General features: G+C 49.0%; 2 protein-coding genes and 1 long non-coding RNA gene across 5 annotated transcripts in view; 1 reads left to right on the forward strand and 2 right to left on the reverse strand.

Annotated features, from left to right (window-relative positions):
- Positions 1-722: 722 nt before the first annotated feature.
- Positions 723-9,547, reverse strand: GLUL (glutamate-ammonia ligase). 2 transcript variants are annotated; one of them, XM_037035117.1, is made up of 7 exons: positions 9,420-9,547; positions 6,703-6,881; positions 5,214-5,375; positions 3,897-4,043; positions 3,389-3,516; positions 2,990-3,189; positions 723-2,448 (listed from the first exon to the last, which is right to left on the reverse strand). In XM_037035117.1, exons 2-7 carry the CDS (start codon positions 6,866-6,868, stop codon positions 2,130-2,132), a joined length of 1,122 nt encoding a protein of 373 aa, XP_036891012.1. In that variant the 5' UTR covers positions 6,869-6,881; positions 9,420-9,547; the 3' UTR covers positions 723-2,129. The 2 variants fall into 2 exon arrangements, with proteins under 2 accessions (XP_036891012.1, XP_036891013.1); XM_037035118.1 differs by lacking the exon at positions 9,420-9,547 and adding an exon at positions 8,284-8,504.
- Positions 9,548-9,817: 270 nt separating this feature from the next.
- LOC118979145 (uncharacterized) overlaps positions 9,818-26,887 on the forward strand; it is a 29,880-nt gene continuing 12,810 nt past the window's right edge. For both annotated transcript variants that reach the window (XR_005064849.1, XR_005064850.1), the window contains exons 1-3: positions 9,818-10,476; positions 18,162-18,279; positions 21,306-21,439. This is a non-coding gene — a long non-coding RNA (uncharacterized LOC118979145). The remainder of the gene's footprint in view (positions 10,477-18,161; positions 18,280-21,305; positions 21,440-26,887) is intronic.
- On the reverse strand, positions 16,601-17,575 carry LOC118979142 (transmembrane epididymal protein 1A-like). Its single transcript, XM_037035119.1, has one exon. It carries the CDS (start codon positions 17,573-17,575, stop codon positions 16,652-16,654), a length of 924 nt encoding a protein of 307 aa, XP_036891014.1. The 3' UTR covers positions 16,601-16,651.

Genomic DNA, 26,887 nt, shown 5'->3' on the forward strand with positions numbered 1-26,887 from the left:
AGGTGTCAGCATGGAGCTTTTTCGGGGAACCCTAAGAAGCTCCGGGGTCTAGTGCAAGTAAAGGTATATCCAGGACATAGCCGGGCTGGGTGGCCCTGAGCACACCCAGCCTCAGAAGGCTTTAACCAGAGCAGCAACATGGTATTTGTTATTGAGATGAGTCACCGGCAACTGGGCAGAGGATGAACCCAAGACCAGTTAATAACACAAATACTTCAGGCTGCTATAAAATCCAGCCAGAGGGCTATTCAAAACAATGTTACAGCACGGTAGATCACAGCCAGGCTCTGATGGGCTGGGGTGGGTGGGTAGGTAAGGGGTTTGTATCCCATTACAAAACTCTAGGGCTGGATGAACCTCAACCCAGAGCTGCCAATTACCCAAGGTACAGGGAAGAGCTGGTTGGCAATGACTCAAGACTTTTAATTCTAAGAGCAGGTAAACCCGAGTTTATTTTGCCTCTTTAAAAACCTCCCCATCTGCTGTAGGGAAGAATGAAATGGCACATAGGGATTAAAGAAAAAAAAATCAAGTCAGATCTTATAAATGTTAGGTTGATTTAGAGCTGCTCTGGGCAGTTCAATTTGTTTACAAGGAGTTACCTAACTCCGAACATACTGTACATGGCCATGAGAAAGTCATCAGGGCAAGGGAAAAAAAAAAAAAACACAGCTGATCTGCTGCAACCAACACAAAAACAGCCAGGAATGGTAGGGAGGACATAGAGATGAAGGTGGGGTTTATTTTTTATTATAAAAGAAACAAAAAACCTCCTTGGAACCTTAACAAAGGAGTATTTTCACTCAGAACGGACACCGAGATACAAAATTACCAGTGTTAACACCCCAGTCTCGTCCCCTTCCCTCTAAAAGCAGAGGAGACAGGAGAAGCAAACAAGCAATTCTGTAAAACAAAGTCTTCAAATCCCTACCAATATGATTAAAATCTAGACTTTTTGCTTTTTAAAAAATTTTTTAATATATCAAAAGGCCTGCTTTAGTGACATGCTGTCCCCCGGAAAAGAACCCATCACCCCATCAGTAACATACATGCTCAAGTTGACCAGCCAACTCCTATTTCTAAACCCCTGTGCAGACATGTGTCTTTACACCAAAGCCAGGGGGCTCGGGTGACCGCAGCTGCCATCCGTGCTCCTTCCTGTTAACCAGCCAGTGCCCACCCGGTCCCGAAGGGCAGCGCACAGACAAACCCTCAGATGGTAGTGAGGGTTTAACAGCCCCTAGCAGCTAACTCTTCAAGCATCTCCACCCTCACCCCCCAACTCAAAAGGAGCCTTTTTCTAACCACACTACTCGCCTCCAATTTGGCTCCTGATGACCAGAATGGTTTTTCTCCTTTAGAAAAAGCACACATATCCGCACACCCATATATATATAATTTTTTTGTTTTTGCATTTAAATATAAAAATACTACTCTGATTTGTTATAGGTGGAGGAGCAAGGAATGAGAGCTTTTTTGTCTTCTAAGGTAGAGAGCGATCCATCCCATTCCTTTGCGCTGAGCTCATCTTCCAGTGAGGGCATTTAGCCCCGGGCCCAGGAAGCACAGCACAGAGAGGGGCGCCTTCTCTGGGCCTGTGGCCCACACTCCCCTCTCTTGTAATTCTCAGTTCCATGAGAAATCTTAGCCTTCTAAGAAATGGAACTTCCACCAAGGGGGAAGGAATAGCTAACCTAGCCACCGAGTAAAAGCCCAGCCCCCCCCAACCCCCCCTTCAGCTACCTCAAAGAAGAAAAAGGTCCTTCCTCTCCCTTCACAACACTATCCTCACAGCTAACGCCTGTTGGACAAACATCTGATTAAGTGAAGCAGTGGTTATGTTTCCCTGCCCCCTCCCCACTAACACACTAGGAAGCTTCAGTGATGGGGGGGGGAGGGTGTGTGCGTGTGTGTGTGTGTGTGTGTGTGTGAGAAGAGATTAAGAACTTGACCTCTCTAACCTGGGCCAAAAAAGCAAGAGATATTAACTAGGCAGGAGGAATAAAAAAAGACCTTGATGCTCTGCCCTTTGAGTTACGGCTATTATGACAACTGGGGGGAGGGGTGGCGCGAGAGTGGAGCGGGGTTGAAGAATTAGAAGGGGTTCAATGGCTGCGAGTCCAGTCCACTTAGTTTTTGTACTGGAAGGGCTCCTCGCCAGTTTCACTAAGAAGACACGTGCGGATGAGGGCTTCCGTCACCCCGAAGGGGTCGCAGTTGGCAGAGGGGCGCCGGTCTTCAAAGTAACCCTTCTTCTCCTGGCCGACAGCCCGGGGAATGCGGATGCTGGCGCTGCGGTTGGCCACGCCGGCAGAAAAGTCGTTGATGTTGGAGGTCTCGTGGAATCCAGTTAGGCGCCGGGCATTGTCCCGGCCCCCGTGGGGATCGTAGGCTCGGATGTGGTACTGATGCCGCTTGCTCAGCCTCTCGATGTACTCTTCAAGGTACCTAAAGGAAACACAAAAGATGAGGGTCCAGCCTGTCACCAGGAAATCTGTCTTTCAAGGACGGGAGCAGGCACGGACACCAAGAATGAAGTAACTTCTCCAACAAAGACTGTTTCCAGTTTCCAGTTCACCTCAACATGGCTCCAGTTGATATCTGCCTCGTCATGGGCATGTCCAGTGCTCAGAATAGCGCTGGACACACAGGAGAGGATATTTGTTGAATGAAAAGATCCTCATCAAAGACCTTTTCCCACCCATAAGCATTAAGTTCATTCACATGCTTCTACTGTTACTTGGTTCTTACTGAAGATTTTCAAAGGCCATTACTCTATGTCAGCTTTTCCCTATCAGCATCCTTATTCCTGAAGTATTTCTGACCCTTTTCAAAAAGGAATAGAATGACAGGGTTAGAAGACAATTTTTGAAGCCAAGTGCAAAAAGCTAAGGTCCAAAGCGAGAGGTCCCACTTACTCATCTGCAAACATAAAATGCTATGCAAGTATTCTTGCACAGAGAAGACCCCAGCAGGGGAAGGCACTCACTTCAGGCCGTTCTCCTCTCTCGTGGCCTTGGTGCTGAAGTTGGTGTGGCAGCCTGCACCATTCCAGTTCCCAGGAATTGGCTTGGGGTCAAAGGTTGCTATCACTCCAAAGTCTTCACATACGCGGTGCAAGATGAACCGGGCCACCCAGAGATGATCTCCCATCTCAATTCCTTCACAGGGTCCTATCTGGAATTCCCACTAGAGAACGAGAAGGTTGGCCTTGAAAATAAAGCCACCTGTTCACCCTGCTCAGAAGCTCCAATACCCCTTCCCCTCTCACTCCTGGTCCACCCAGCCTCGTAGGTTTGGGGTCAAGGAGGGGAGCATCGGTAGCCCTTGCTACTGAAAGTCCCCACTTGCCTAGAGGAGGGGAAAGCAGTGGACTAGAGCCATTTACCTGGGCGGGCATAACCTCGGCATTTGTCCCTGCGATCTTGATGCCAGCGTACAAGCAGGCCCGGTAGTGAGCCTCCACAATGTCCCTGCCGTAGGCTCTGTCTGCTCCTACACCACAGTAGTATGGACCTGCGGAGATATCAAGAAGCAATGTTAAGAGAACACCCCTTTCCACCTAAGAAGCAGGGCCCAGGGTCAGTCATCAGGAAGCTCTTAACACTGGCTCCCTGGAATCACCACTGACCCTGCCTTCGCCTGGAGGAGGAGGGCAGTGAGTGGGGCAGGGGACCCCACCTGAGTGGAGCACAAGGCTTTCCCTCAATGTCAATGGCTAAACATCCATGTTGGATCTGTGTCGCCGGAAGGCAAGTATTATTCCGGCCAGTCTAAGGGACATTCCTATAGCTTTTGGACCCACAAGGAATCACTACCATTCCCGGGGAAAGAGACTTGCCAATGAAGCGGCTGGGGGAGAAGGAGCAGGTTCATCTCTCATCAACAGGACTCACCTTGGGGCCCCGGGAAGCCATTGGAAGGCCAACCAAAGGGGTGTCCATCGGTGCCCATGAGAGTGTATTCTTGCTCCATTCCGAACCAGGGGTGCTGATTGCTCACCATGTCCATTATCCGTTTACAGGTGTGCCTCAAGTTGGTCTCTAGAGAAAACAAACAGAGTCAATAGGCCTTTAGAGACAGATGGACAAATATACACTGAATCTCGGTGCTGATGGAGAAAAAAAGAAAGTTCTTCCAAACCCATGCAGCCTAAGTGCTGAGTACAAGCTGAACCGACCCTGAGCCTGTGTGAACCAAGCCTGAGCCTTTCTCTGGCCCACTAGCATAAAAGAGGAAAATGGGAGAAGCTGCAATTAAACGTTTGTAGAGCGGTTCCCGAAAGACTTCAGTTAAAATCAAGTCACACCACACTGGATCCCGAACAGAGCAAGTTTTTACCCCATCAGCATGCCGGCCACCTTCTAAGTACCGAATGCCAGGCACTTAAACCCTCTATTCATTGGACAGCTGCTTCTAGAGTCAGATTTATTCCTAGTCTCTTGGGCTTCTAGAGCCAAATTTACACTTTCTATTGAGGAAAATCATTTGTGTATGAAGAACCATGCATTCCAGGTGAGACGAAGTGCTGAGTTATTGGCCCGTGCAAAAGAAAACCATTCCAATGAGATGAGCTTAACTGGAAATAATTTCTAAGCTGGATGGGGACTTTAAAGTAAGCAAACGCAGACTTATCATAGGCTGCATACCAATGTCCCAGCAACCACGTTAAGAACGCTATAGGAAGGAAAACCCACAACTGAGTCTTTGTAACAACCTACAAAGGTATTATAAGCCTCCACTTTTGTAAGTGAGAAAACGAGGCTTGGAGATGTTGGGTGGCCTGCCCAGGGGACAAGGCAGGCATCAGCACGCTCATCCTTTACCCCCATATGACACTGCTTCTCAAATCAAAGGCAATTAAAATTTGGAGTCATTAGACTTGCCAAGAGGTCTCATTGACAAAATGCAGCAAGAGACTTTACACATAGGTGAGGTTTCCAAAGATGAATGGCTGAGAACCAGGAGTGAGAGGCATGCCAGACCAACCCCAAAGGTGCAGTTAGAGCAGAGCTCGGGGCAAATGCATGTTATCAATGAACAAAGACGAAAACCAGCTGTGCGGAATGAAGTAGCAACCAAAAGATGCTGTCAGACTGCTCTCAATTCCTGGCCCGCATTAACTTTCTTACTAATTTTGCAAGCATCTTCTCCCTCTCCTTTACCGCATTCGTGAATTGGGGTGGGGGCATCCACATCCCCCCTACATGCACCTGCAGGCTTTCGGTTGTACTTTAGGACTTCACAGAACACCAGCTTGTTGGGGTCCTTGCGGAAAGGGTCCCGAAACATGGCAGCAGGAACAAGATACATGTCGCTGTTGGAACCTTCAGACTGCAAAGTACTAGAGCCATCAAAATTCCACTCGGGCAACTCTGGGGTCAAAAGAGATGAAAAAAATCAGGTTAAAAATATACAGCTTCCCAGGCGAGCACACAATCCCCCGCTGGCTTTTACACCCTCTTCTGCATAAAGTCGGTGATGCATGACCGCCACTTCGGACACCCTGGCATCTGCACATAGCTCCACGGTCCGGAGTTCTAGTAAGACCCTCACATCGCTTCCTTAGAAGAAATAACAGTCACCAGAACAACCCAAGGACGATTATTTTCTCCCCAAATAAGACCACTGGACAACAAGGAGACACACGGAAATATTCTGGCATCAGCAATGAGTCAGTCGTCATTTAAAATACTGAAATAGGAGAAACAAAGACTCTAGACTGCCCCACTAGACCATGTGTTGCTTCCTTGTCTAATCCATTCCCTGACTGCGTATGCGGGCGGCTATGGCTTAAGCCGTGTCCTGATTTTGTAGATGAGGAAACGGACAAGCAGCAGGATGACTTGTTCAAAGACGCTTCCACATCATCATCCTCTTGACTCACTATGTTTAAAGACCGGGGTCTTCCTTTCCCTGGCTGACTGAGACCTCCAAAGGTAAAGACCAGACTCATACACCTTTGCTCGCCCAGTGCCTCATCCTCGCCACACGGCAGGCGCACAACGGATGCTTTACGTTATGGTCATTCATGCATTCGAGTGACGTTATCGGAAGAGGAAGCTATCCTAAAAGTAGTTAAGAGGTGACAGTTTTTCTCCTCTGATCCCTTTCCCAAGGGAGGGCTATGGCTTACTCTAGACCAAAATGAAAAAAAAAAAAAGCGGGCTACAACTCATATCATAACTGCTAGAGGGACAGGCAATCAGATGATTGAAAAATTTCCAAAAGTGGCAACAACGAAACGCAAGCGAACAGCTAGTCTAACAAAGAAACCACTTCGGGGTGTTTGCTTTGCCATCTAGAACCCCGGCGATGCGAATTCAAAAACCGTTACTTCAAGTTTGTACAGTAGGGGCTTCGGTCAGGTTGAAGCAGTGGTTTTCAATGGGGTTCCCGGGGGGTGCCTTAAGCCAACTAAGGAAACAAACCCAAGTCAGCAGTCTCGAGCCCCCCTCTACCCCCAACGCAGACTTCTCGTCTTTTGTCTTCTCTCTATTGGCTGACACGCAAGATTCCATTTAAAGAAAGGGGTCCATTGTTGCCCTGCTTTGAGGCAGTGTCGGAGCTTCACGTTGACTGAATGAAGGCGGAAAAGCCCTGCCTTCGGAAAGCTTCCAAAAAGAGTAAGAAAGAAGCCAAATCTAGAGGCTCAGGCTGCGGCCGCTGCCCACCCGAACTCCCCACTCTGCCACCTCTCACCTTCCACACACTTGGGCTCGCTGTCCAGCGTCCGGGTCTTGCATCTCAGCCCTTCTCCGGTACCGTCGATCCAGATATACATAGCTTGGACTTTATCACCCTGGGGCAGGGACATGTACACCTGCTTGATGCCTTTGTTCAGGTGGGAACTCGCTGAGGTGGCCATGGTGGAAGATGTGCTGGTGAGAGAGGAAAAAAAAAAATTAAGAACACCAATTCCAAACGGATCCTCTGTAGGGTTCCTTCAGTAAGAACAACGAAATCAAGAAGACCCAATGGTGTATTTATTTATTCTTTCAGGGGGACTAAAGTTTTACATTAGACAAAAAGCTCCTTATAGACTTCCTCAAACTAGAATCCACACTTGTGAAGGCTAAGCTCTAATTTCTTAGGGCAGCCAAGGCAGGGAATTTTTTTTTTTTTAATACGAAGACATAAGGGGGGGAAAAACCCCACACCAAAAAAGCTGATAGAGAAGTTCAGAAACACAAGTTTACTGAGCAGATGTGGTCTCCTAATACAAGTACCATCCAGCCACAGAAAGGCTTGGTTGCTATGATTTTGGGGTGAGTCTGCCCTTTGTCTGGCGCAGTGGTGGGCATGTCAATTATTGAAGGCTCCTCCAAACCTCAGGAACAATCTCCACACGAGGTAGGTAGGACGACGGGGCTAGCTAGATTTAAGAGGCTGGCGGCTCCCTTAAAAGGACTGCAGTCATTCTATCACCAAGATGCAGAAATAGCTGGCTGGAGTTGGATTCTCAGATGCACCCTGCTGTAATTTCCATCAGCTGCAGCCAAAATGCTCGTTGGGGAATGACATGCTGAGACGCCACTAGCGCTTTTCAAGGAATTAGGGAATTTGCACGGAAAAATTCCAAATGCAAGGAAGAGGTGTGGACTCTTCCAAAAGCTGAGGCACACTATAAACGGTATGTAAGCTACCACCACAAAACCTCGGAAAGAGAAGACACTCGGAAGCCACAAAACCCAAGAGGAAACAGCCTGTCCCTCCCTGCCCTGTCAGCGGCCCAGGGTGGCTAGAAAGGGAACATATTGTTCTCCTCCTGGGACTTGGGCAACTCTGAAGTAGAGTGACAAAGTTTCTATGGGCAACCGTCCATGTTTACCCAGCTGAAAACATAACTGCCTCTTCCAACAGCTTCACCCTTCCACGGAGGGAAGAGGACTTCATCTGTCAAGTCGCCTTTGGCCTCGAGTTTGCCTAGGGAGTGTAGAAGGCTTGGTGGGTCAAATCCCAACCCTCCTCTCCATACCTACCTACTAAGCCCAGAAGGAACAATAATCCCTTGACTCCACCAGCTCGCACTAAAAGCTACAACCCAGTCTCCAACTTGACTCTCCCACATCAAGCCACACTTTCTTCCTAGAGCCCCGGTACCAGATTCTCTGTTCTTTTCTGAGATGAGTTAGTCGCCCACAGCCTAGTTGTTTATTCCTATCAACTGGTGCCACTGTGGAGCTAGTTGACCGGGTGGGGAGAAAAATGGGATTCTTCAGTTTTGAGCGGTTTCTGCAGTGGCAGCTGGCTCGGGGTCGTCCTCCCTGCCTCCTCACTCACCCCAGCCACGTAAAGTCAAGCGTATCCTTGGGGGTGCCCTCTTTGGCCCTTCTCCTTTTGGAGTGGCATTCCCGCCTGTCCTCCATGTCCGGCTCTTGCTGGCCCACGGACTGGAGCTTTCGGGGTGAGGGAGTCAGACATGGAGAGGGAATAGAACATGGAGACGAAACAGGAGAGGGCGAGCGATCGGGATCACACCGGGACATGCCAGAAAACGCAGGCTGGTGGCTCAAGGTCTTAATCTTGACTCTGGATTTCTCTCCAGAGTTCACGGTATAAGCGACAAAGCCATAGCAATTGGAAGGGAGGTCTAAGATCTGCGACTCCTGGTCGTCTTCATTTTCTTTCGATGCCTTCTTGGTGGATTTGCGGCTGGGGGAGGATCCCCCCGTGCCACCCCCGGGGCGGTTGGGATTATCCACTTTGAGCGCAACCCCTTCCAACTGAAAGGTCTGGAAAGTTGGCGCCCCGCCCCTTGGGCCCGGGTCCGGATCTCAGGGCCTGGCGGAAGGCGCCATACCCCTCCGAGGGCAGAGGTTGGAGGGGTGGGGGGGAGGGGGACGGGGACGTCGGCCGGAGGACAGCGAGAAACGCCGCCAACTCTACCCGGCCAGACCAGGCCTCTCCACTAGCCGCGCCCCCAGCACGCCGTAGCTGGGGTCCCCATTGTTCAGTCACAGTGGCAGGTCACGGGGACCGAGGCCGGAGCTGACCGCACTAACACGGTCACTGTCTCAACGGAGGCGACTATAAGATCACGAAGATCATGACTATTGCCAAGGCCTGCCACCGCGGAGAAGAAGGGCGCGCTCACCCGAGGAGCCACCCAGCCACTCCATCCACCATGCACACAACACCGCAGAGCGACCTCCAGGGGCGGCGCTTTGGGCCCAAAGCAGCCAAAGGAAGATCAAAACAAGTCCCCGCCCTCCTCAAATCCTGGCTGCCCGCGCGGCTCACCGTGACCCATCGCAAGCCAAGGCGGTGCAGGCCCGCGGGAATGCCCGCTGGCCGAGGCTCCAACTAGGGCCACGAGGTGGGAAGGGGCCGAACCCCAAAGCCAGGCGGTGTGGCTCGGGAGGCGGCAGGGGCCGCCTGCGTCACCTCCGAGACGCCGGGGCCGGCAAGCCGCTTACCTGGGGGGCGAGCAGGCGGCAGGGCGGGCAGGCCGTGAGAGCGAGGTGCGGAGAGAAGAGAGGAAGCTGGAAATGCCACTCAAACCCTCAGTTCTTCTCCCATCCTCGGCTCTGCAGGGCCGTCCGCCGCCCTGCACTCTTTATCGGCCGCCAGGGCCGCCCCCAGCGTCCTGATTGGCTCCCAGCGGCCGGCAGCCGGGGCGGATCGACTGATGCGGGCCCGGGCACCGCGGCCATTGGGCGACTAGAGGAGCGGGCGCCGCCAGGGAGGGGGCCGGCGCGCCCGGGAAGAAAGAAAGGGTAAGGACTGTGGGGGAGGGGCGCGGGTACAGAGAAGGGGGTGCTGGTGGGGGGAGGGGAGAGGAGGGGCGGGGCGGAAAGGAGGGGCGGTTGCCCGAGGAGGGGCGAGTTCCTGTCGGGAAGGACCCCGCCTTGTTTTTCGCCACCGCTGAGCGTCCCCGGAGCCCGTACCCGGGTCTGGAAGCATCCAGCAAGCCGCCTGCAGCCTCCGCCCCTGCAAACTTCAGGTTGGATCATGTTGCAAAAGAGTCCTCTCTTTCAGGAGGTCCTAGTGCATGCCCATAGCTCCCTGAGGAAATTCTGACCCACGGGAACATAAATTTGCCTTTTACTGTTAGAGAGCCACCCCATCTCCAGCCCCCTTCTCGGTGCTCGTGCCAAGTGGAGAAGGGCGCAGGGGCCGGGAAGCCCTAGGGCCTGCGGAGGGAGTCCTGGAAGAGCTCGCTCTCGGTGGGTTTGGGGAAACGACCAGAAGTCTGCGATCTCCCTTTTGTCCTTAGTGTGCCGTGTTTACAGTATCATCCACAGGGAGAGGAACCTGAGAGGTGCAGAATACAAAGTCAGGAGACCTGTCTGAGTCCCTCCTGTTAGACCGAAAGCAGGCCTCTCTGGGCCCCTCTGGGCCCGAGTTTTCTTGTCCGCAAATAAAGGTCTTCACGGGAGGACCGTCAGAGCTGCCCACCAGAGTTGGGAGTTCTGTGTGCAAACGTCCCCAAGGGCCGCTGAAAGGAACAGGAGGCCTTTGCCTACTCCCAGGGTAGGTAGAAAATGTAGGATTCCTTAAGCAAATCCTCCTGGTCTTGCTTTCAGGTGATTTATTGCGTCTTCTTTTTAACCCAGAAAATGAGAATCAGTACCCCTTCCTCCTCAGCCTTGCTGTGATGGTGAAGAAAATGTATAGGTGAACACAATAAAATGGAAGCCTTCAACAGATGCACAATAATTATGTGTATATGTATGTACAACTATAATAGAATCTGTATAGAAATATTGTGTGTCTGCACAATAGAACTGATTATATATATATATATATTCTATCAGTTCTATTACTTAATCATTCTCTATTTTTAGTCCCTGAAATCTACCTGATGGTATCTGGTAGATTTCATCTTTCAGGATCCCCAGTTTTTGAGACTGAGATTTTTCTGGTTGAAGACAAGTATTTTCAGTGCCTTTGGAAGAGGAAAGGAGGAAGTTTGTTCTTCTGGTTATTCTTTGTACCACAGATATGGAAAATAAATGTCGCTTGTGACCACAGACACACTCACACACACACACACACAACTTGGCTTCTTTGGTCAAAATCCCTCCCCTTGAAGAGTGTGCCTAACACTGTAGTGCTTGAAAATGAAAGATGCAGCCTTCCTCTCAAAAGGGTTCTGGGTATGTTTCAGACAGGTGACGTTCTGGACCTGGCAAAGCACTTTGTCAATGTAAGGGATTCCATATTGTTTCAGTGCTGCCTGCGGTTGTTGAAGGCTGGGCTTCAGGTCGGGCAAGCCTAGGTTTACATCTGGGCTTTCATGTGGCTAAGTCACATGAAACCTTAGTTTCCTTCTCTACAAAATAGTGTAAGGATTCATTGTGACAACATATACAAATGAAAGAGGATAGTACCTGGAACATAGTGTTTAGAAAACAGTAATACGATTGCCCTGGCTGGTGTAGCTCAGTGGTTTGAGCGCAGGCCTGTGAACCAAATAACAGCGGTTCGAGGCCCAGTCGGGGCACATGCCTGGGTTGCAGGCCGGGTCCCCAGTAGGGGGCGTGTGAGAGGCAACCCTTCATTGATATTTCTCCCCCTCTCTCCTTCCCTTCCCCTCTAAAGATAAAATCTTTTTTTAAAAAAGGAAAGAAAACAGTAATATGATTAATATAGGATAAAACAACCTGAAGAGATTGGATTCTTTCCCATAACAATCTGTTCTACACAACGTTCTAACTCTGTAACGCTCCACTGTTAGTTTTATGAGAGTGGGCCTAGACCCCCTAACAGCTGTCTTCCTTCCATTTTTGTCTGTGAAGCCCTGCGTTTCAGTCGTTGAAGAGGGGTAGTGGAGGAAGTGAGAGGTGGTGTTCTTGTGTAAAAAGATTTCGGTTTCCAGACGTCGAACTGCCTAAGCACAATCTAGAGCCTGCTATTACACTCGTCACTTCCATCCAGCATCTGAGATGGGGATGGCAAACATAATGGGGAGAGGCATAGTACAAACCAGGGTACTTTTGTTTTTTAGCTTAGGGCATCCTGTTTGCTAGGTATCTTAACCTCGTTGAGTAGCTCTTTCATCTTGTGTCTCCCAGGAGCATTCAGGATAGAGTGTTCGATAAGTCATGTTTGTTGAACACACAGAGACGACAGCGGCACCGAGAGGGCTAGCGCTTTGAGCTGCTTTTCTAAGAATGGAAGTGGATTTGCTTCGATCCATTCATGTGACCAGGGACATACTTTGTGAGGGCCAGCAACAGAATACACGACTGCCGAGTCTTTCCAGAGGGAACAAGAGGCTTGTCTTCCCCGGCCCACCCTACACTTACTTAACCAGCGGAAATCGTGCTCGAACGGGTCCAAGGACCGACCAGGGAAGCTTAAAAGCGTATGAGGGAAGAAAAAGAAGAAAACGGCCTGTTACGAACTGCTTCGCCCCCAGAAACCCGGACCACTTTTGGAGAAGTTAAAAGTAGAACAGCCTGTTTCATCCAGTTTGGCTTTGCTGCGTCCGCTGCCCTCTGTTCTCCTTCCTCTTCTTCCCCAGATTGAAATCCACCCCCGTTCCCCACCCCCTCCAAAGTCAAGTTTTGGCCTCTTAGCATAGAGTCACTATGTCCAGGGGGTAGGTGGAGTGGGAGAGCAATATTTTAGGTAAAGAATTTGTTCCAAGTCCAAGGAGTGGGACAGGGACGAAAAACATTTTTTCAGTGTTGCTCTGTTGCCTGAAATAAAGGCCTTGTCTTGGATGGGTTTTACCTGTGAGTTTACCACTCAATTTCTATCTCTTGAAGAATCCATTCTCACCCCGCAGGTTGGAAGCCCTTCATCTCTCGGTTTGAGGTGCCTTCCCCAGGGTTCTTTATGGTTGCCTTGCACTCCTTAGGGAGAAGCTTTGGTGTGAGGCTCAAACAGACCCAAGCCTTCAGCCATAACGTGTCATTTGAGAAATGGAATTTTTCCTTGTGTCTGGATGATTTCATTGGGCATTCAACAAAGCTCTTTAATCAGGCTAAAGGCACACAGCTGAGACACAGGTTTCAGAAATACCCTGGAAACCCAATCAAAACTGTAAACTATTAAACTAACATCCGTTCTTTCCAAAAGAATATACCATCATATAAGGCTAAAATGAAAATTAAAAAGAAGAAAAGAAACAGCATTGGAGTTAATGCCATTACTCTTAGGCCAGATTTAGGGAAGAAGCTGCCAGTGGCCAAGCTTTCAAATTTCAGTACATAATTTAAAAGGAGGAAAGACCTGGTTTTACCGCAGTTTAGTACCTAACAGAGATCTGTGTTGTCCTTTGATCTTTATGTCCTTTCTGATTGTTTGATATTCTTAAGTTCACGTTAGGAAATGAGGAGTTCAAATCTCAGCTATGTTTCGTATGTCTGCTTTGAGTCTTGTTGAAGGCCCCTTGGAATCATTCAGATACAGGAGAAACTCCATTTCCCAAACTGCATGTTAGGGCTGAAGGTTTGAGTCTGTTTGAGCCCTACCCTAAGCCTTGTCTCCCAGTAGGAAATTTGCCTGGAGAGTTGGGAAGAATGAAATTTATCTTAGCTGACAACATGGGAAAATAAGTCCTATGGAGAAAATGAAAGCCATGCAATTCTGGAATTAGATCTTCACGTTTTTATGCCTTAAAGACGAGGAAACTGAGGCCTTGGTAACTCACAGGAGCTTGCTGAAGTCACTGCAATGCGGTACTTCACAGCCTGTGTGTTTCCAGGGTGGAACTCCCATACGAGCCCATTTCTTTCCTTTTCTGTAGTGTCAGGCTGTGGACAATGCATCCCTGGACAAGCACCTCTAGAAAACCAAAATCCCTGCTGTACCCACTGAGGGAAGTCCCACCTGCGGGGACCGATCACTTTACCTCTAAATCCTACCCTGTGGGTTTTAGTGCCTTCCGTATTGTGGACATTCTATATATTCTTCATGAACAGCTAGATTTCCAGGAACCAGAAGAGCTTTATGGCAGATTCTAAGGACTCTTTGGAGATCGTACTTCATAGTCAGTACTCTGCTGCTAGTTTCATTTTTGTGAAGCTGGGATAGTCATAGATAAAATCTGTTCCTTACTTTCATTGTGCGTGTGGGTCTATCTTTGTTTTCTCTGGATTGATGGGAGCATTGTTGAAGCTTATGAAAGCATTTAGGAGATTGAGCATTGGAGGTCAAAACATTACTTGGATCAGAGGGTGCCCTTTTTGGTTGGTACTTTTCCCAAAGATATCCTCAACTGGATCCTGCGTCCTTCCTTCCTCAACCCCATCCCTGTGGTTGATTTGAGTCCTGGTGTGTTTCACACGTGCATGCCAGATTTTAACGGGAAACAAACAGCCCTGGGGTATGTTTTCTGGATGCTTGGGCAATACTTAACTTAGACTGGTTCTGTATTTTTCCTGACCTCCTTTTCCCTACTCCCCACTTTTAAACCGGTGGTTGAGCGATTTGTTTACCAAAGTTGGAGAGCGGGAGGTTTGGCTGGGGTGGTGTGAACATAGTGCCCTCTGGTGGAACTTTATGAGAATTACATGTCTTCCTCCAGGCGGAAGAGTAGGAAGTTGCTTCTAGACTGGCCCTCAAAGGGTGGACCTCCCTGTCACATCTCAAATATAGTAAATGAATAGCTATACTGGATATTTGAGAGATATTACCTTGGGGGTGTCAATTGATTACTAGATGTTTATAATTATAAAATTAGGTTTCAAGAAATGGGCAGCAGGCAGCATGGGTGGGTTGTTTTGTTTGAGGAGAGAGAGAGACATCAGTTTGTTTTTCCACTTATTTATGCATTCATCAGTAGACTCCTACATGTGCCCCAGACCGGGAATCAAACCCGCGACCTTGGTGTGTTGGGACGGTGCTCTAGCCAACTCAGCTATTTGGCCAGTGCCATGTGCGTGGTTTTCTGAGCCTTCGCCCATCAGTGTGTATGAGAGGGGATGAGAAAGGAGGTCCCCCAAGAAAGGTCATTGAAAAGAGCCTAAGAACCAACAACTGTCAAGAAAACATGGGCAAGGATCAGAAAACTTGGTCACAAGCAAGTCACCCTGAGCCCTCAGATCTGAGCCCAGAAATTTAAGGCCCAGGCAGAAGCTGAGAGTCGGGCAGCCTCTCCAAAGGGAACCCTGGGGGCAGGGCTGGGTGGTGGACAGAAAGCGTGACAGAGACGACTTTTGCCGGGGTCTATCGTATTTACGCTGTGCAGCTTGCTTACCTTCTCTTTTCTCTCTCTAGCAGTTTCATTTTGAGAATCATTCCCTTCTCCATTGCCATTAGCAAAATCAACGTGACCCAGAGAACAGTCACTAGCTTGAGTCAGACACACCTGCCCTTGGGTTCCTGTCTTGCCTCATAGTAACTCTGAGACTTGGGCAAGTCAGCCTGGTGGTTCCTCATACACATGCTTGTGAGGATTAAAAAACAATGAACAGCAAACAGTGCAGACACAGCATAGGGGATTTCATTATCCCAAGAATGAGGAAGAGAGTGGACCCGTGACTCTCACAGATTGGGCTTTAGGATGATCGTGTCTCCCAGCGTTGCACAGAACCTCGGACCTGTCTGGCCACACTTCCTTCTGTCCGCACAGAAGGAAGGGTAGGCAGAGGTACTGGAAGGAAATACGCCTTTATTAAGCAGCACATAGTTCGCTCGCCCACGGGAAAGTGTGAAACTTGCTATGGCCAAGTCCTTAGCCTTTAGGTGGTGAGGCGGGGCCTCCCTAAGGGGAGTGATTTCAGAAACAGAACAAAGAAAAGCATGTCAGCCATATGAACAAATAGTATTAGTGCCTCGGAGTTCTAGAAGAAAGGAGTCAGGGTGGAGAAGGTCTCCCTGGGGGTGCTCCGTGGGGTAAAGGCAGGGCTGGGCCTTGTGCTGTGTACCCAGCATGATAAAAAAGTGATTGTGGAATGGCTTTCTGTGAGATGCAAGGGAGTGAAATTTCCTGAGACTCGTGGAGAGGACCTAGTAATTGACACGTGCCGAGGTGGTGATGGCGAAAGCGGCAGGCTTTGGCTGGAGTAGGAGTACGAAAGTGGGACGTTGGGGCGGTACCAAACACTTGGATTCCATAAAAATTGCCGTTTTACCCTATTAAAGCATTAATAAGTCTCAGTTTATTCATTTGAATTTGAAATTAAGCCAGTCCTTAAACATTGGGGGGGTGGGGACCTGGCGGAAAGAACGCAGTTTCAACCTGTATGAACCAATTACAAATTCTGTTTGTGCCACTTCCGCGTGGTGGCGCCACTCTGGAGAGCAAGCAGAAGTATCTGCCCTTCTTTATCAGGATGACACTTGAGTGATTCCAGTTCCGAGGGGTAAGAAATCATTATTCCCTTGGGTAAAAGGCAATTGCTTGTGCCTGGGGAAGCAGCTGGTAGACGGCATGGCCGCTGGACTCTGCTCTCTCCTTCAAAGGCCCCCCTGTCCTGCACTCTCTAACCCCATGGCTTTTCCTGCACTTTTCTCTAGTCCCCTGGTCCTCTTCTCCCCACCACTCCAATCCCATGAGCGTTCCTTTCCCAGCCCCCCCTCTCCTCATCTCCTCAGCAGTTAGAGGTTCAGGGACAGGACGTGGACCAGCAGATGAACCCCTGCTGTTCTCCTTCATGGCCATTACTTTCACTTGGGGACCAAAGAGGGTACCATGCACATGTCTGAGAGAACCCACAAAGAGGAAGGTGAGGTGGACAGTGGGCTGGGCACCCTAGGCCCTGTCTCGGGGTGAGCTCTCTGGGAGGAGACGAGCCTGCGCCTGGTCATCCTCCTCTGAGCGCTCCACTTCTGGCAGCAATGTGTAGGCGGGCCCTTCAGCGTTCGCACAGTCTGGCGCTTCTTTGGACCTGGTCAGCTTGGAGCTGGGACTGCAATGGCGGTGCCAAAAGGAAGAGATGCCATAGATTCCCAACAGGCACAGAGCGTTGGTCATCATGTGCCAGCAGAAGAAGGTGGTGACAAACATGATGTCACTGATGTCATCGTCTTGCCATGGATAGCCAGTGACGGGTCTGTACAGAATAAAGCCAGCCTGCACCAGCCAGGAGCCCATCATGAGAAACAGAAAGGTCTCGATCAGTGAGAGGGGAAACGCGTTGGGAGCCCACAGCTCCACGGTCAGCACCAGCATCAGCAGGAATACCACCAAGATGAGGAGGCAGTGCACCTGCAGCTCCACCCCTGTTGAGTCTCGAATGTGGGATGACAAGAGCATCAGGAGCACGTAGAAGGTCAGCACCAGGGCACCTCTTTCTAGGAGCACACACCTCCGAGGCAGCAGGTTCTTGCTTGTGACATCTGCACAGCCACTGAGGCTGAGGAGGAGGAACATGGTGAGGTGCTGCCACTCTTTGGGGAACATGAATCTCGGTGGCAGTTCTCTGTTCATCAGGGTCAGCGTGCCTTTAGTGCAGCTGATCTCATAAGCTATCAAGATGGAGCCGGTCACCATCTTCACCAAACCTCTGTAGGATATCTCCCACAGCTTGGCCCATCTTCCCTTACTCCGGGGAGGACAGGAAGAATTCAGGAGAGAGTCGCTGGCAAGCACAGCTTTGGAGACCACTATTGCCTGATACAGTCCGTACAAAAATAGAAACAGCCCTGGGTACACATGACCAATAAAGGTTCCCATTGAACTATAGACCTGCCTAACGAAGGAGAGGAAAGCAAGTAGGCACGTCCACACCCGCTGGGGCCACTGCAAGGTCTGGGCTTTGGAAAGAATTGCCTTCCACCAACTTTTATCACCTCACCCCACCCACTGTACCCCCACAGAGAGGAAGTGTTTCTTGAATCAAACCTACACCTTTGGTGGCATAAAGCCTCATTGTTCCGTTCCGTTTTGGCACATTGGGAACTGGCTTCTGCCAAAGAAGAAACTTGATGAATGTGCCTTTAGGGTCACACATTCCCGTGTGACCCTCTGTGGCCCTAGAGGTGCTTCTGGTCACACTTGTCCCTTTTCCGCATGGCTTGTGTCACCTTGTGCTGCCCAGCACTCAGAGCAGAAGGAGAGAGGACCATGGGGTGAAGGATAGGGTCACTGTAATATCCAGAGGAAGCCTGGGCACTCACACACCCTTGAGTATCCTTCAGTGCCCCTCAGACTAATGTGGGTCCAATCGGAAGGGTGGTTTTCTGTATACACGCATTTATAAACATTTGGATATATAACCACGTGATACATACTTCTCATCTACCTGGCTTTTCTCTTGTAGACACATGCTTGCAAATGACTAAGAAAGCGCCCTTCATCATCTCTTACCTCTTCACATCCTTGTCCCACCTGCTGTCCCTGCTTCAACATCTCTGCAGGAGCTAAACGACTACATCTTGGTATGATTTGGGGGACAGTGTGAGTTTTGCAGTGCATAAACCTCAGCTTGGGCCACGTTTCCCAGAATTCCCGTCCCTGTCTGGTTCTAGGTTGAGCTGGCTAAACTAGAAAATTACCTGACAATCTGAAGGTGAGAGGGAAGGAGCATCCTAAGCACACTCTGAAGGTGTAGGCACCAGGTTCCACTGCAGCCCGTGTTTTCCGCTACTGGTCTGCTGGCTCACCTCCTTGGCATGGGCAGCAGCCGGGCAGGCCTTTAGCTCTTAATGCGAAGGGCACCAGCTTCTGCAGGTCTCCTGCGACTGAAGTATGAGGTGGTGAGGGGCAGACATGGGCTCCATTTTTGTCCTCGTGGGTTTTGGTGTGTCCTTGTTCTTCCCTACCTGCATGTCATATACTACTTCCTGACTTCTGTCACACTGACCTGAAATGACCACAGGCCCATCACACCACAGACAGGCAACAGCCTTCCACAGACTTCTTCACTACCGATGTGTAAGGTCTGATCACCACAGGACATCCATATTCCATGTCACTGTGCTCCCACGATGCATGCCTAACTGATGCAAAGGGTTAAGATATGATCCTTCAAATGCAGATACTGTTGAGGGGAGTGTTTACGTGAGCTGGTGTTGGCCATTTGTAGTTTAATGCGAATCCACCCATCAGCTTCATTTTTCCGTTACTAGTGTCTGATGTACCTTCGGAGACAGAGTTGTAGATATTGGGTAACAGCCAGATGAGTATAGGGCAGAGGATGATGGGAAACGAAGTGCAGGGGATGTGAGGCATGACCCGAGCCCACAGTGGTTCTGGGTCTATTACAGGAGGTACATGGAATAGGAGTTTCTCTGGGAGTGCTGAGGGGAGAGCAAGTTCATCACTCCGTGTGAACTGTGCTACCATCACGATAGTCATGGGCAAAATCATCTATCACAGTACAAGCAATGCTGGGGAGCAGAGAGGTGGCACCTGTATGCTGGCAGCGCCCCTGGTGGAGAGGAGGAGAATTCACACCCAGATCACACAGCACTTCCTCTGAGCATACACACCTTCTCTTCCTTGTCTGCTTAATTCCAGACAAAGGAAATCTCTCTTTCTGCCATTGAGGATGGCAGTAATTCCGGTGGCCTCTTGCTGTGGAGAGCTTTGGTGGGGCTGGGGATTTGAGTGTGAGGGCAAGTAGAACAAACAAAGCATAAGTTTGCTTTCTGAAGGAATTTGCTATATTTGGACTTTTAATTTTAGGTGTTTTTATTCAATGCAGAGTCATTGTAGAAAAACTAGATAAAATAGCTAAGCAAAAAGGAGAACATTGAAAATCACCTCTAATCCCATAGCCTGGAGGTGAGCCCCGAGGTGTAGAAGCAGTTTCTGAAGGCAGCTGAGGGAGTGGGGAAGGCATTGACCGGAAGTCAGATGTGGGTTCTAAATCCAGTTCTCCCTGGACTTGCTGAACGTCATACCCCGTATCAGAAAAAAAAAATTAAGTGTTGAACCGTCTATTAAAGTGAACCCAAAGGGTGTGGATACTGTTGTACCGAAGTGGATATCTTTCCTGTCCCTTTTTCCCTCTCGGTGACTTTTCCAAACACTTGGAGAGCACGGTAGAGCTCAGTGCCTAGAGAACAGAGACTCAAAGTGGCAGATTCTGTGCATCAGGGGTGGGGGGAGAGCCGCAGGGATCCCCTCTGGCTCTCAGATTTGCTCTGGGGGAAGCATAGGGTCCATTGCCCCTTCAGGTATCGGCAGGGCTGGGCCAGAGAGCACGTGGTCTGCAGGCCTCCAGAACAGCTGCGTTTGGCCACTCTTAATGTTGCCTCTCCTACTTTTGAGGCTGTGGTCCCCGGGAAGTGGGGGTGGCAGAGCTTATGCCAGCTCCCACACTCATCTCCCCAGTTGTTCCTGGCAGCTAGGAGCTGGTTGCCAGTGGCCAGAGGAGGAGAGGGAACAGTAGCCCTGACCCCACAGCAACGCGAGGCTGAAAGTGGCACAGATGAGAACAAAGAGCCCTGCTCAGGCCCCGACCTTGGCCAGACACCAACGCTACGTGTTGTTCATTGAAACATGAACATCCTGATCTTGACTTTGAAGATAGGTGTCACCTGTCCCAACCAGACACTGCCCACAGGTCGCTGAGAAGGGAGCCAAATGGGGTGAATGATTAGCAGGGCTGGCAGACAGTCTGAGTCTGTGGGCACCAAGCGCCTGGGGGCGGTTTCACCAGGAAAACTCAGCTGGACCACAGGGGCCCGGGGGGGGCCCTTCCTGGTCTGGCTGTTCCACGGCCAGGCTCCCGCCAGACCCACCTCCCCCACCTGCCAGTCCACATGCTGGAGGGTCCCCAGGCCCGGCCACTGTCGCTTGTCTGGCTTGATACGCCAGAGTGAGCGAGAAGCTCCTCAGGAGTTTAGGGAACATGACCTTACTACATTCTGTGAATTCTGAGCCCAGCAGGACCTGTGAAAAGTATGGGACACAGTTCGAATCCTCAGAGAGCTTACAGTTTAGTTAAAGGCACAAACTGCCCCCCACGCTGAAACATACAGCACAGACTTAGAAAACCATTTAGACGGCTTCTCTTCCGTGGAAATCAAATGTCACGTGTAATTGCAAATTTTCTAACAGCAACGGTGGAAAAGCATAAGAAGGTGACATATATATTAATGAGGTAGTATATTTCACCCAATGTATCTAAAATGTCGTTACGAACACTATAAACGACTTATTTTACATTCCTTGTTTCACACTAAGTCTTCAAACTCCAGCATATACTGTGTACCGTTAGCGCATCTCACTTCGGACAGACCTGGTCAGTGTCGCCCAGCCACGTGTGTTTAGTAGCTGCCATACTGGATCGAGCCAATACGGACAGTGGAGCATGACATGTTGGGCGAAAGTCAAAGTTTTGGTGCAAGAAGTTTGGTCAGAAATGGCGACTAGAGAGCCACACTGTAACCTCATTGGGTGGGGGGCTTGACTTTGGAGCTAACAGCACCTTGTACTTTATCTCTTTTCTGTGTAGGGAGGCCACCATCGTCATCAGAAAATGATTGCAACTGCCTTGCAGCCAGGCAGAGACGCATCACAGGAAGAGAAGGCCGGCGGTGGGGGCTGGAGCGGAACCACACGGAGCGCGTTCCTGGAAATCGGCCCAAGGTCAGACCCAGCATGTGTCCTTGCACCAAACTTTCATCTTATTTCAAGTGAGGGCTTCTAAGCCTTGGGTTTGTCACTGATGTACCAGAACAAGGCTCATGAGAGATGGAAAATGACCTGATTTCTTAGCTTGAAGGTGAAGGGGCATATGTTTTTTATTTTCCTGGCACACCAGCTCATAATTTTCCTCTCTGAAATTTTCTATACTATGAGCTTTATATTTCACTGCATAACCATGACGTGGGTTTCACTGTGTATATAATTGATTTCAAGTCCTTTTCAATAGCCACATTTTAATGGCTGCACGTTTTTCTTCCGGAAACCTTGGTCAAGGTGGACATGCGTACTCTGTTAGACCTATTTCTCCCCTTCTGACTAGGCTAACGACGGAACTCAGGACCCTCAGTCTGTTTTCCCATAGTTCTTTTCTCTTCCAAACCAGAATATGCACCCCCAAATTAGGAGTTAGGCTTCATTCCTTTTTGTTTGGGATGCTTAATTCTACAAGTTGGGAATTTCCCACTNGGGTTTCACTGTGTATATCATTGATTTCAAGTCCTTTTCAATAGCCACATTTTAATGGCTGCACGTTTTTCTTCCGGAAACCTTGGGCAAGGTGGACATGCGTACTCTGTTAGACCTATTTCTCCCCTTCTGACTAGGCTAACGACGGAACTCAGGACCCTCAGTCTGTTTTCCCATAGTTCTTTTCTCTTCCAAACCAGAATATGCACCCCCAAATTAGGAGTTAGGCTTCATTCCTTTTTGTTTGGGATGCTTAATTCTACAAGTTGGGAATTTCCCACTGTGAATTTCAGAATTCCCTGTGGGAGATCCGGCTGTCTGACCACTGAATATTCTCGCTCCCCTCCAATGATATAAAAGGTTGCTAGGAAGTTCCTGCCCAGCCAGAGACCACGTTTCCCAGCTTCTCAGTGAGTCTGGGCCAGTTGAACCTGTGTGGGTGTGACGTACAGCGCTCCAGGCTGTGGCCCATAGAAACCTCCGTCCTATTCCTCACCCTGGCTGAATACAGAGAGGACCGCAAGGCCTGGAGAAGAGCAAAGTCGCAGGGTCAGGGGAGTCTGGCTTCTGAAAGTCCAAGTAGAGGGCTGCCTACTCTCTAGGATACTGGCATTTGACTTCAGGGGTATGGTAGAAATGCCCTTCTGTTATGTTAAGCCAGTGTGATTTTTTTTAATCAGTTAATTAATATACATTGTCGACCAAGCCTTCCAGAGGCCCATGAAAGCTCATAAATTCGATTCCTGGCTGTGAGTTTTGATGTGACAAACATCTAGAGAGTTACATTGATTATTCCCACCCAACTTCCTCTTCTGCCTTCAGAGTGTAGAAGTCTCCTGCACTCCGTCCCAGCCACAGTTTCGGGGGCCCAGGAAACTGAATTCACAAAGTCTACCTTACGATTATAGACCCAGAGCATAAGAACCGAATGGGCCTGAAGCTTCTCATTCCCATTTTGTAACAAGACCACACATCTTAATGAAGTAGTATTTCTCATCCCTGACCGGTGCTGGATAAACCTTCACCCAAAAAGTTTTCTATTGCCATGAAACATTAACATGAGTGTAGGACCTTAAGCAACACAAATGTGTTATCTCATGGTTTCCATGGGTCAGGAATCCAACGTGCCTTGGCTGAGCCCTCTGCTCAGAATCTTGGCGAGCTGACGTCAAGGTTTCAGGGGCTGTGATTCTCATCCGAGGCTCAGGATCCTCTTGCAAGCTCCCTGAATGCTGGCAAAAAGCAGCTCCTTGCAGTTCCAGGACTGAAGCTCCTGTTTGTTTGTTGCCTGTGAGTCGAGGACTGCTCTCAGCAACTAGAGGTTGCCCGCAGTTCCTGGCCATGTAACCCCCAATAGGAAGTTCATGACCTGGCTGTTTGCTTTCCTCCAGGCCAACAAGGGTGCCTCTCCCTAGGGGCTCACCTCCTTGTAAAGACCTCACCTGACTAGGTCAGACCCATTCAGAACAATCTCCCTTTTCCCTGATTCAAGCTTAACTGATTCATAACTAATCATGGGAGTGATATTTTATTATGTTCACTGGTCCCATTCACACTCAAGACGAGGGGATTGTACAGAGTGTATACACCAGGGGCAGGAATCGTGGGGGCGATGTTAGAATTCTGCTTACTGCGCCATCCAATATTTTCATTCATTACTATACGTCACAATATAATTGTATATGTCTTCGTAGACATACAAAGACATTGTTATTGTATTGCTAACCTCTACACAGTGCCTGGAAAATGATAGCTATTTAGGATTTTTGAAGGAAGGAAGGAATTAATCCTCTGGTCATCTTGATTGAATTTGGAAGATCTCTTTAATTTATTACCCTCCTAGTTACAGAGTTATTCTCCTTCACTCTATATTCACTGTTGGGAAACTCAGTTGTAAAAGTTCTTCTCTTGTCATTGTTCCAAATATCTGCGAATGGATTTTGTTTAAAGGTCTGGCCTCCTGTGAGTTACCCTACTCGTGTTTCAGAGTGGGTCCAGTAGGAACCAGATGGCAGCCCAAATTGGGGTCAAGTTCAAGGAGAGCTTGAAAAGGTCCTTCTTACATAGACAGGGTGTAAGGAGATCACAGGGATAGTGGAGTGACGTTTGGTGCTATTACTGCCTCTAGGCCCCAAGGGACATGGGACAGAACTTCCCGGCAAGGGCAGGGACAGTGTCATGGGTTGAGTGGTGGTCTCTAAAAACATATTTCCAAGTCTTAACCCTGGAACCTATGAATGTGACCTTATTTGGCACAAGGGTCTTCACAGGTATAATTATGATCTGGAGATGAAATCATTTGGATCTAAGGTGAGGTCTGAAACAATGACATGTGACTTTATGAGAGAAAGGCAGAGAGAGATTTGAGACCCAGAGGCACGTAGAGGAGGAGACCATGCGTGAAGATGGAGGCAGACATGGGGGCAATGGTCCACGGGCCAAGGGAAGCCGAGGATTGCCAGCAGCTAGGAGAGAAGCATGGGGCAGATTCTACCTGAGAGCTTTTATTTAAAACAAGATCAAAGGAGATATTTATCAATTTTTAGAGAAGAAGGGAGAGAGAAAAACATCCATTGGTTGCCTCCCGCACATGCCCTGACTGGGGATCGAACCTGCATCCTTTTGGTGTATAGGATGATGTTCAACCACCTGAGCCAACCGGCCAAGGCTACTTGAGAGCTTTTAGAAGGAACCAACGCTGGTTTCCATAACTGCGAGAGAATACATTTCCATTAAGCCACCAAGCTTGAAAGCTAATACAGATGGTGTCATAGTGTTGGGGTACTGCCTACCTCAGGTGACCCCAGAGACAGGAGCCAAGAGAATAAAACCCCTAATTTCGCTCTCTTCTCCAATCCCCTGCTGGGGCTCTTCAGTGGCTTAGCATTGCCTGAAGCCAGAGGATAAGGGGGCTCAATGGTGTGCTGCAGACCAGGGCGGTCCCCTGGGAGAGGGAGCAGGGTCAGGGGGGAAGACGGATTTGGGGGACAAACTAAAAATATGCACAGCATGCCTGTTTTTAGGCTACCGGTGGGGAAACCGTAAGTCCCAACTTGTCTGGAGCAGTTTAAGTTTTACTTCTTGTCCCGGTGCAAGAATTAATACTGGTAACTGCAGGTTTGGATGCTAAATTATTATACCGTCACATTAGGTATGGGTTAAAACCCACCTGCATCACCACTGACATGGAGGTAGAGGGTAAGTTAAGTGAAACAAGTCACCACACTCGTCAACATGCCCTCTCTCCTGGTTGCCCTATGGTCCTAACTGTTCTTGACAGGTGCCAGGGGAAAACTTAGGACCTCATGAAATTCACAAGCACACACCTGCCTCCACAACTGGATCAGGTGTGCCCCATGTCCTGCATTTAGCTGTTCTCACTTCCTCTTGGAGATCATCTCACGTCAGGACCTACAGATGTCCCCTGTCCCTTTTAGTGCTCCATAATTCACTTCACCATTTCCGTACTGATACCCATCGACTCTTTCAAGTTCTTTGTGGAAACTGCGCTTCAGTGACCATTCTTGTATGGGCTCTTTGTGTAGAAGTACGAGTATTTCTAAAAAAGAAACCGTATTAGGGTTCTTAGCTACAGACAGCAAGAGTCCATTCTGGCTAGTTGAAGAGAAAGAAATGTATTAAAATAAAGGGGTTTGTTCAAAGAATCACTGAGAGGGCTAGCGAAGGAGGTTCCGGTGTAACTTTGCAGGACTCGGAAGGGCTGCACTGTTGAAATGGGCTTCGATGGCTGTTTCTGGCACTGACCCCTGAACTCCGGGGCAAAGCAGCGGGGTGGTGGAGAACAGAGGCTGCCATTGTTGCCGGGGCTCCTGCTATGGACCAGAAACCCCGGGCAGAGCTCCTTTCTTTGCCTGGCTCACTTCTGAGTCCAAGTCTTAAGTGGGTGTGTCTAATCGGTAACAGGCCTGGACCGCAGCTAGCTCCCAGGGCGGCCAGAGATTAAAAACAAAAACCTACCAGGAAGGCAGGCCTGACAACATGAAGACTGGTCAAAATGTGGGGAGGCCGTTTCAAAGATGTCATTAGCCTCACGTGACAGAGGTCCACGGCAGGTGGCCAGAAGTGAATTGTTTGCTTGAAGGATATATGCATTTAAATTGTGGCACAGTCTGCCAAACTGACTTCAAGAAAACATAAACCAGTTTACATTGCCACCCGCAGTGTATAACAATTCCCTTTCCCTATGTCTTCTCTGGCAGTGGATAATATCATTTATTTAATTTTTTTTACAGTTTTTGACAACCTGACAATGAAAAAAGACCCTACAGTGCTCTTTTATTTTTAGAATTCAAAAAATATTTTATTTATTTACTTTTAGAAAGGGGAAGAGAGGGAGAGAACATCAGTGTGGCTGCCTCTTGAGCATCCCCACCTGGGGACCTAGCCTGCAATCCAGACATGTGCCCTGACTGGGAATCAAACCAGCAGCCCTCTGGTTCACAGGCTGGTGCTCAATCCACTGAGCCACACCAGCCAGGGCAAGATCCTACAGTACTTAATCCTGCTTTTTCTCAAAATTGGTTAGGTTAGCATATATGTGTGTGTATGTCTGTTAGACATTTGTTATTTTTCTAAGACATAGTCATTTGTAGCTTCTGCCCATTTTTTCTGTTAAGCTGCATTTTGTCAATGTTAGAATGTCTTTGTATATTCTGGGTACTGATTGCTTTTGTCTGTTAAATGTATTGAAAATACGCTTCACAGGGCTCCTTTTCTTTCATTTCTTTTTCTTGTGTCTTTGAGTCATGGGAAAGCTTTTTTGAGAATTTTTTTCTTGCTCAAGAAAGTTTTTCATGTCTTTTATTATAAAATACCTTCCTTCAAAATATTTTGATAGTCTATGTTTAACTTTTCAATCTATGATTCTTTCCTTGCACGTTGTCTGAGGTGAAAACTAAGGGT

The sequence above is a fragment of the Sturnira hondurensis genome, unplaced genomic scaffold (assembly GCF_014824575.4).
Source record: "Sturnira hondurensis isolate 20B ecotype Veracruz unplaced genomic scaffold, ASM1482457v3 Scaffold0022215, whole genome shotgun sequence".
NCBI lineage: Eukaryota > Metazoa > Chordata > Mammalia > Chiroptera > Phyllostomidae > Sturnira > Sturnira hondurensis.

What these genes read in the sequence shown, in the direction of transcription:
- LOC118979142 (XM_037035119.1), bottom strand. Translation starts at nt 17,575, where the DNA reads ATGGGAACCTTTATTGGTCATGTGTACCCAGGGCTGTTTCTATTTTTG.
- GLUL (XM_037035118.1), bottom strand. Translation starts at nt 8,489, where the DNA reads ATGTCCCGGTGTGATCCCGATCGCTCGCCCTCTCCTGTTTCGTCTCCA. An exon ending in CCGAGGTTATGCCCGCCCAG is followed by an intron (nt 3,190 to 3,388) that starts GTAAATGGCTCT and finishes CTCGTTCTCTAG; the next exon opens with TGGGAATTCCAGATAGGACC. An exon ending in AGAGAGGAGAACGGCCTGAA is followed by an intron (nt 2,449 to 2,989) that starts GTGAGTGCCTTC and finishes TGTTTCCTTTAG; the next exon opens with GTACCTTGAAGAGTACATCG.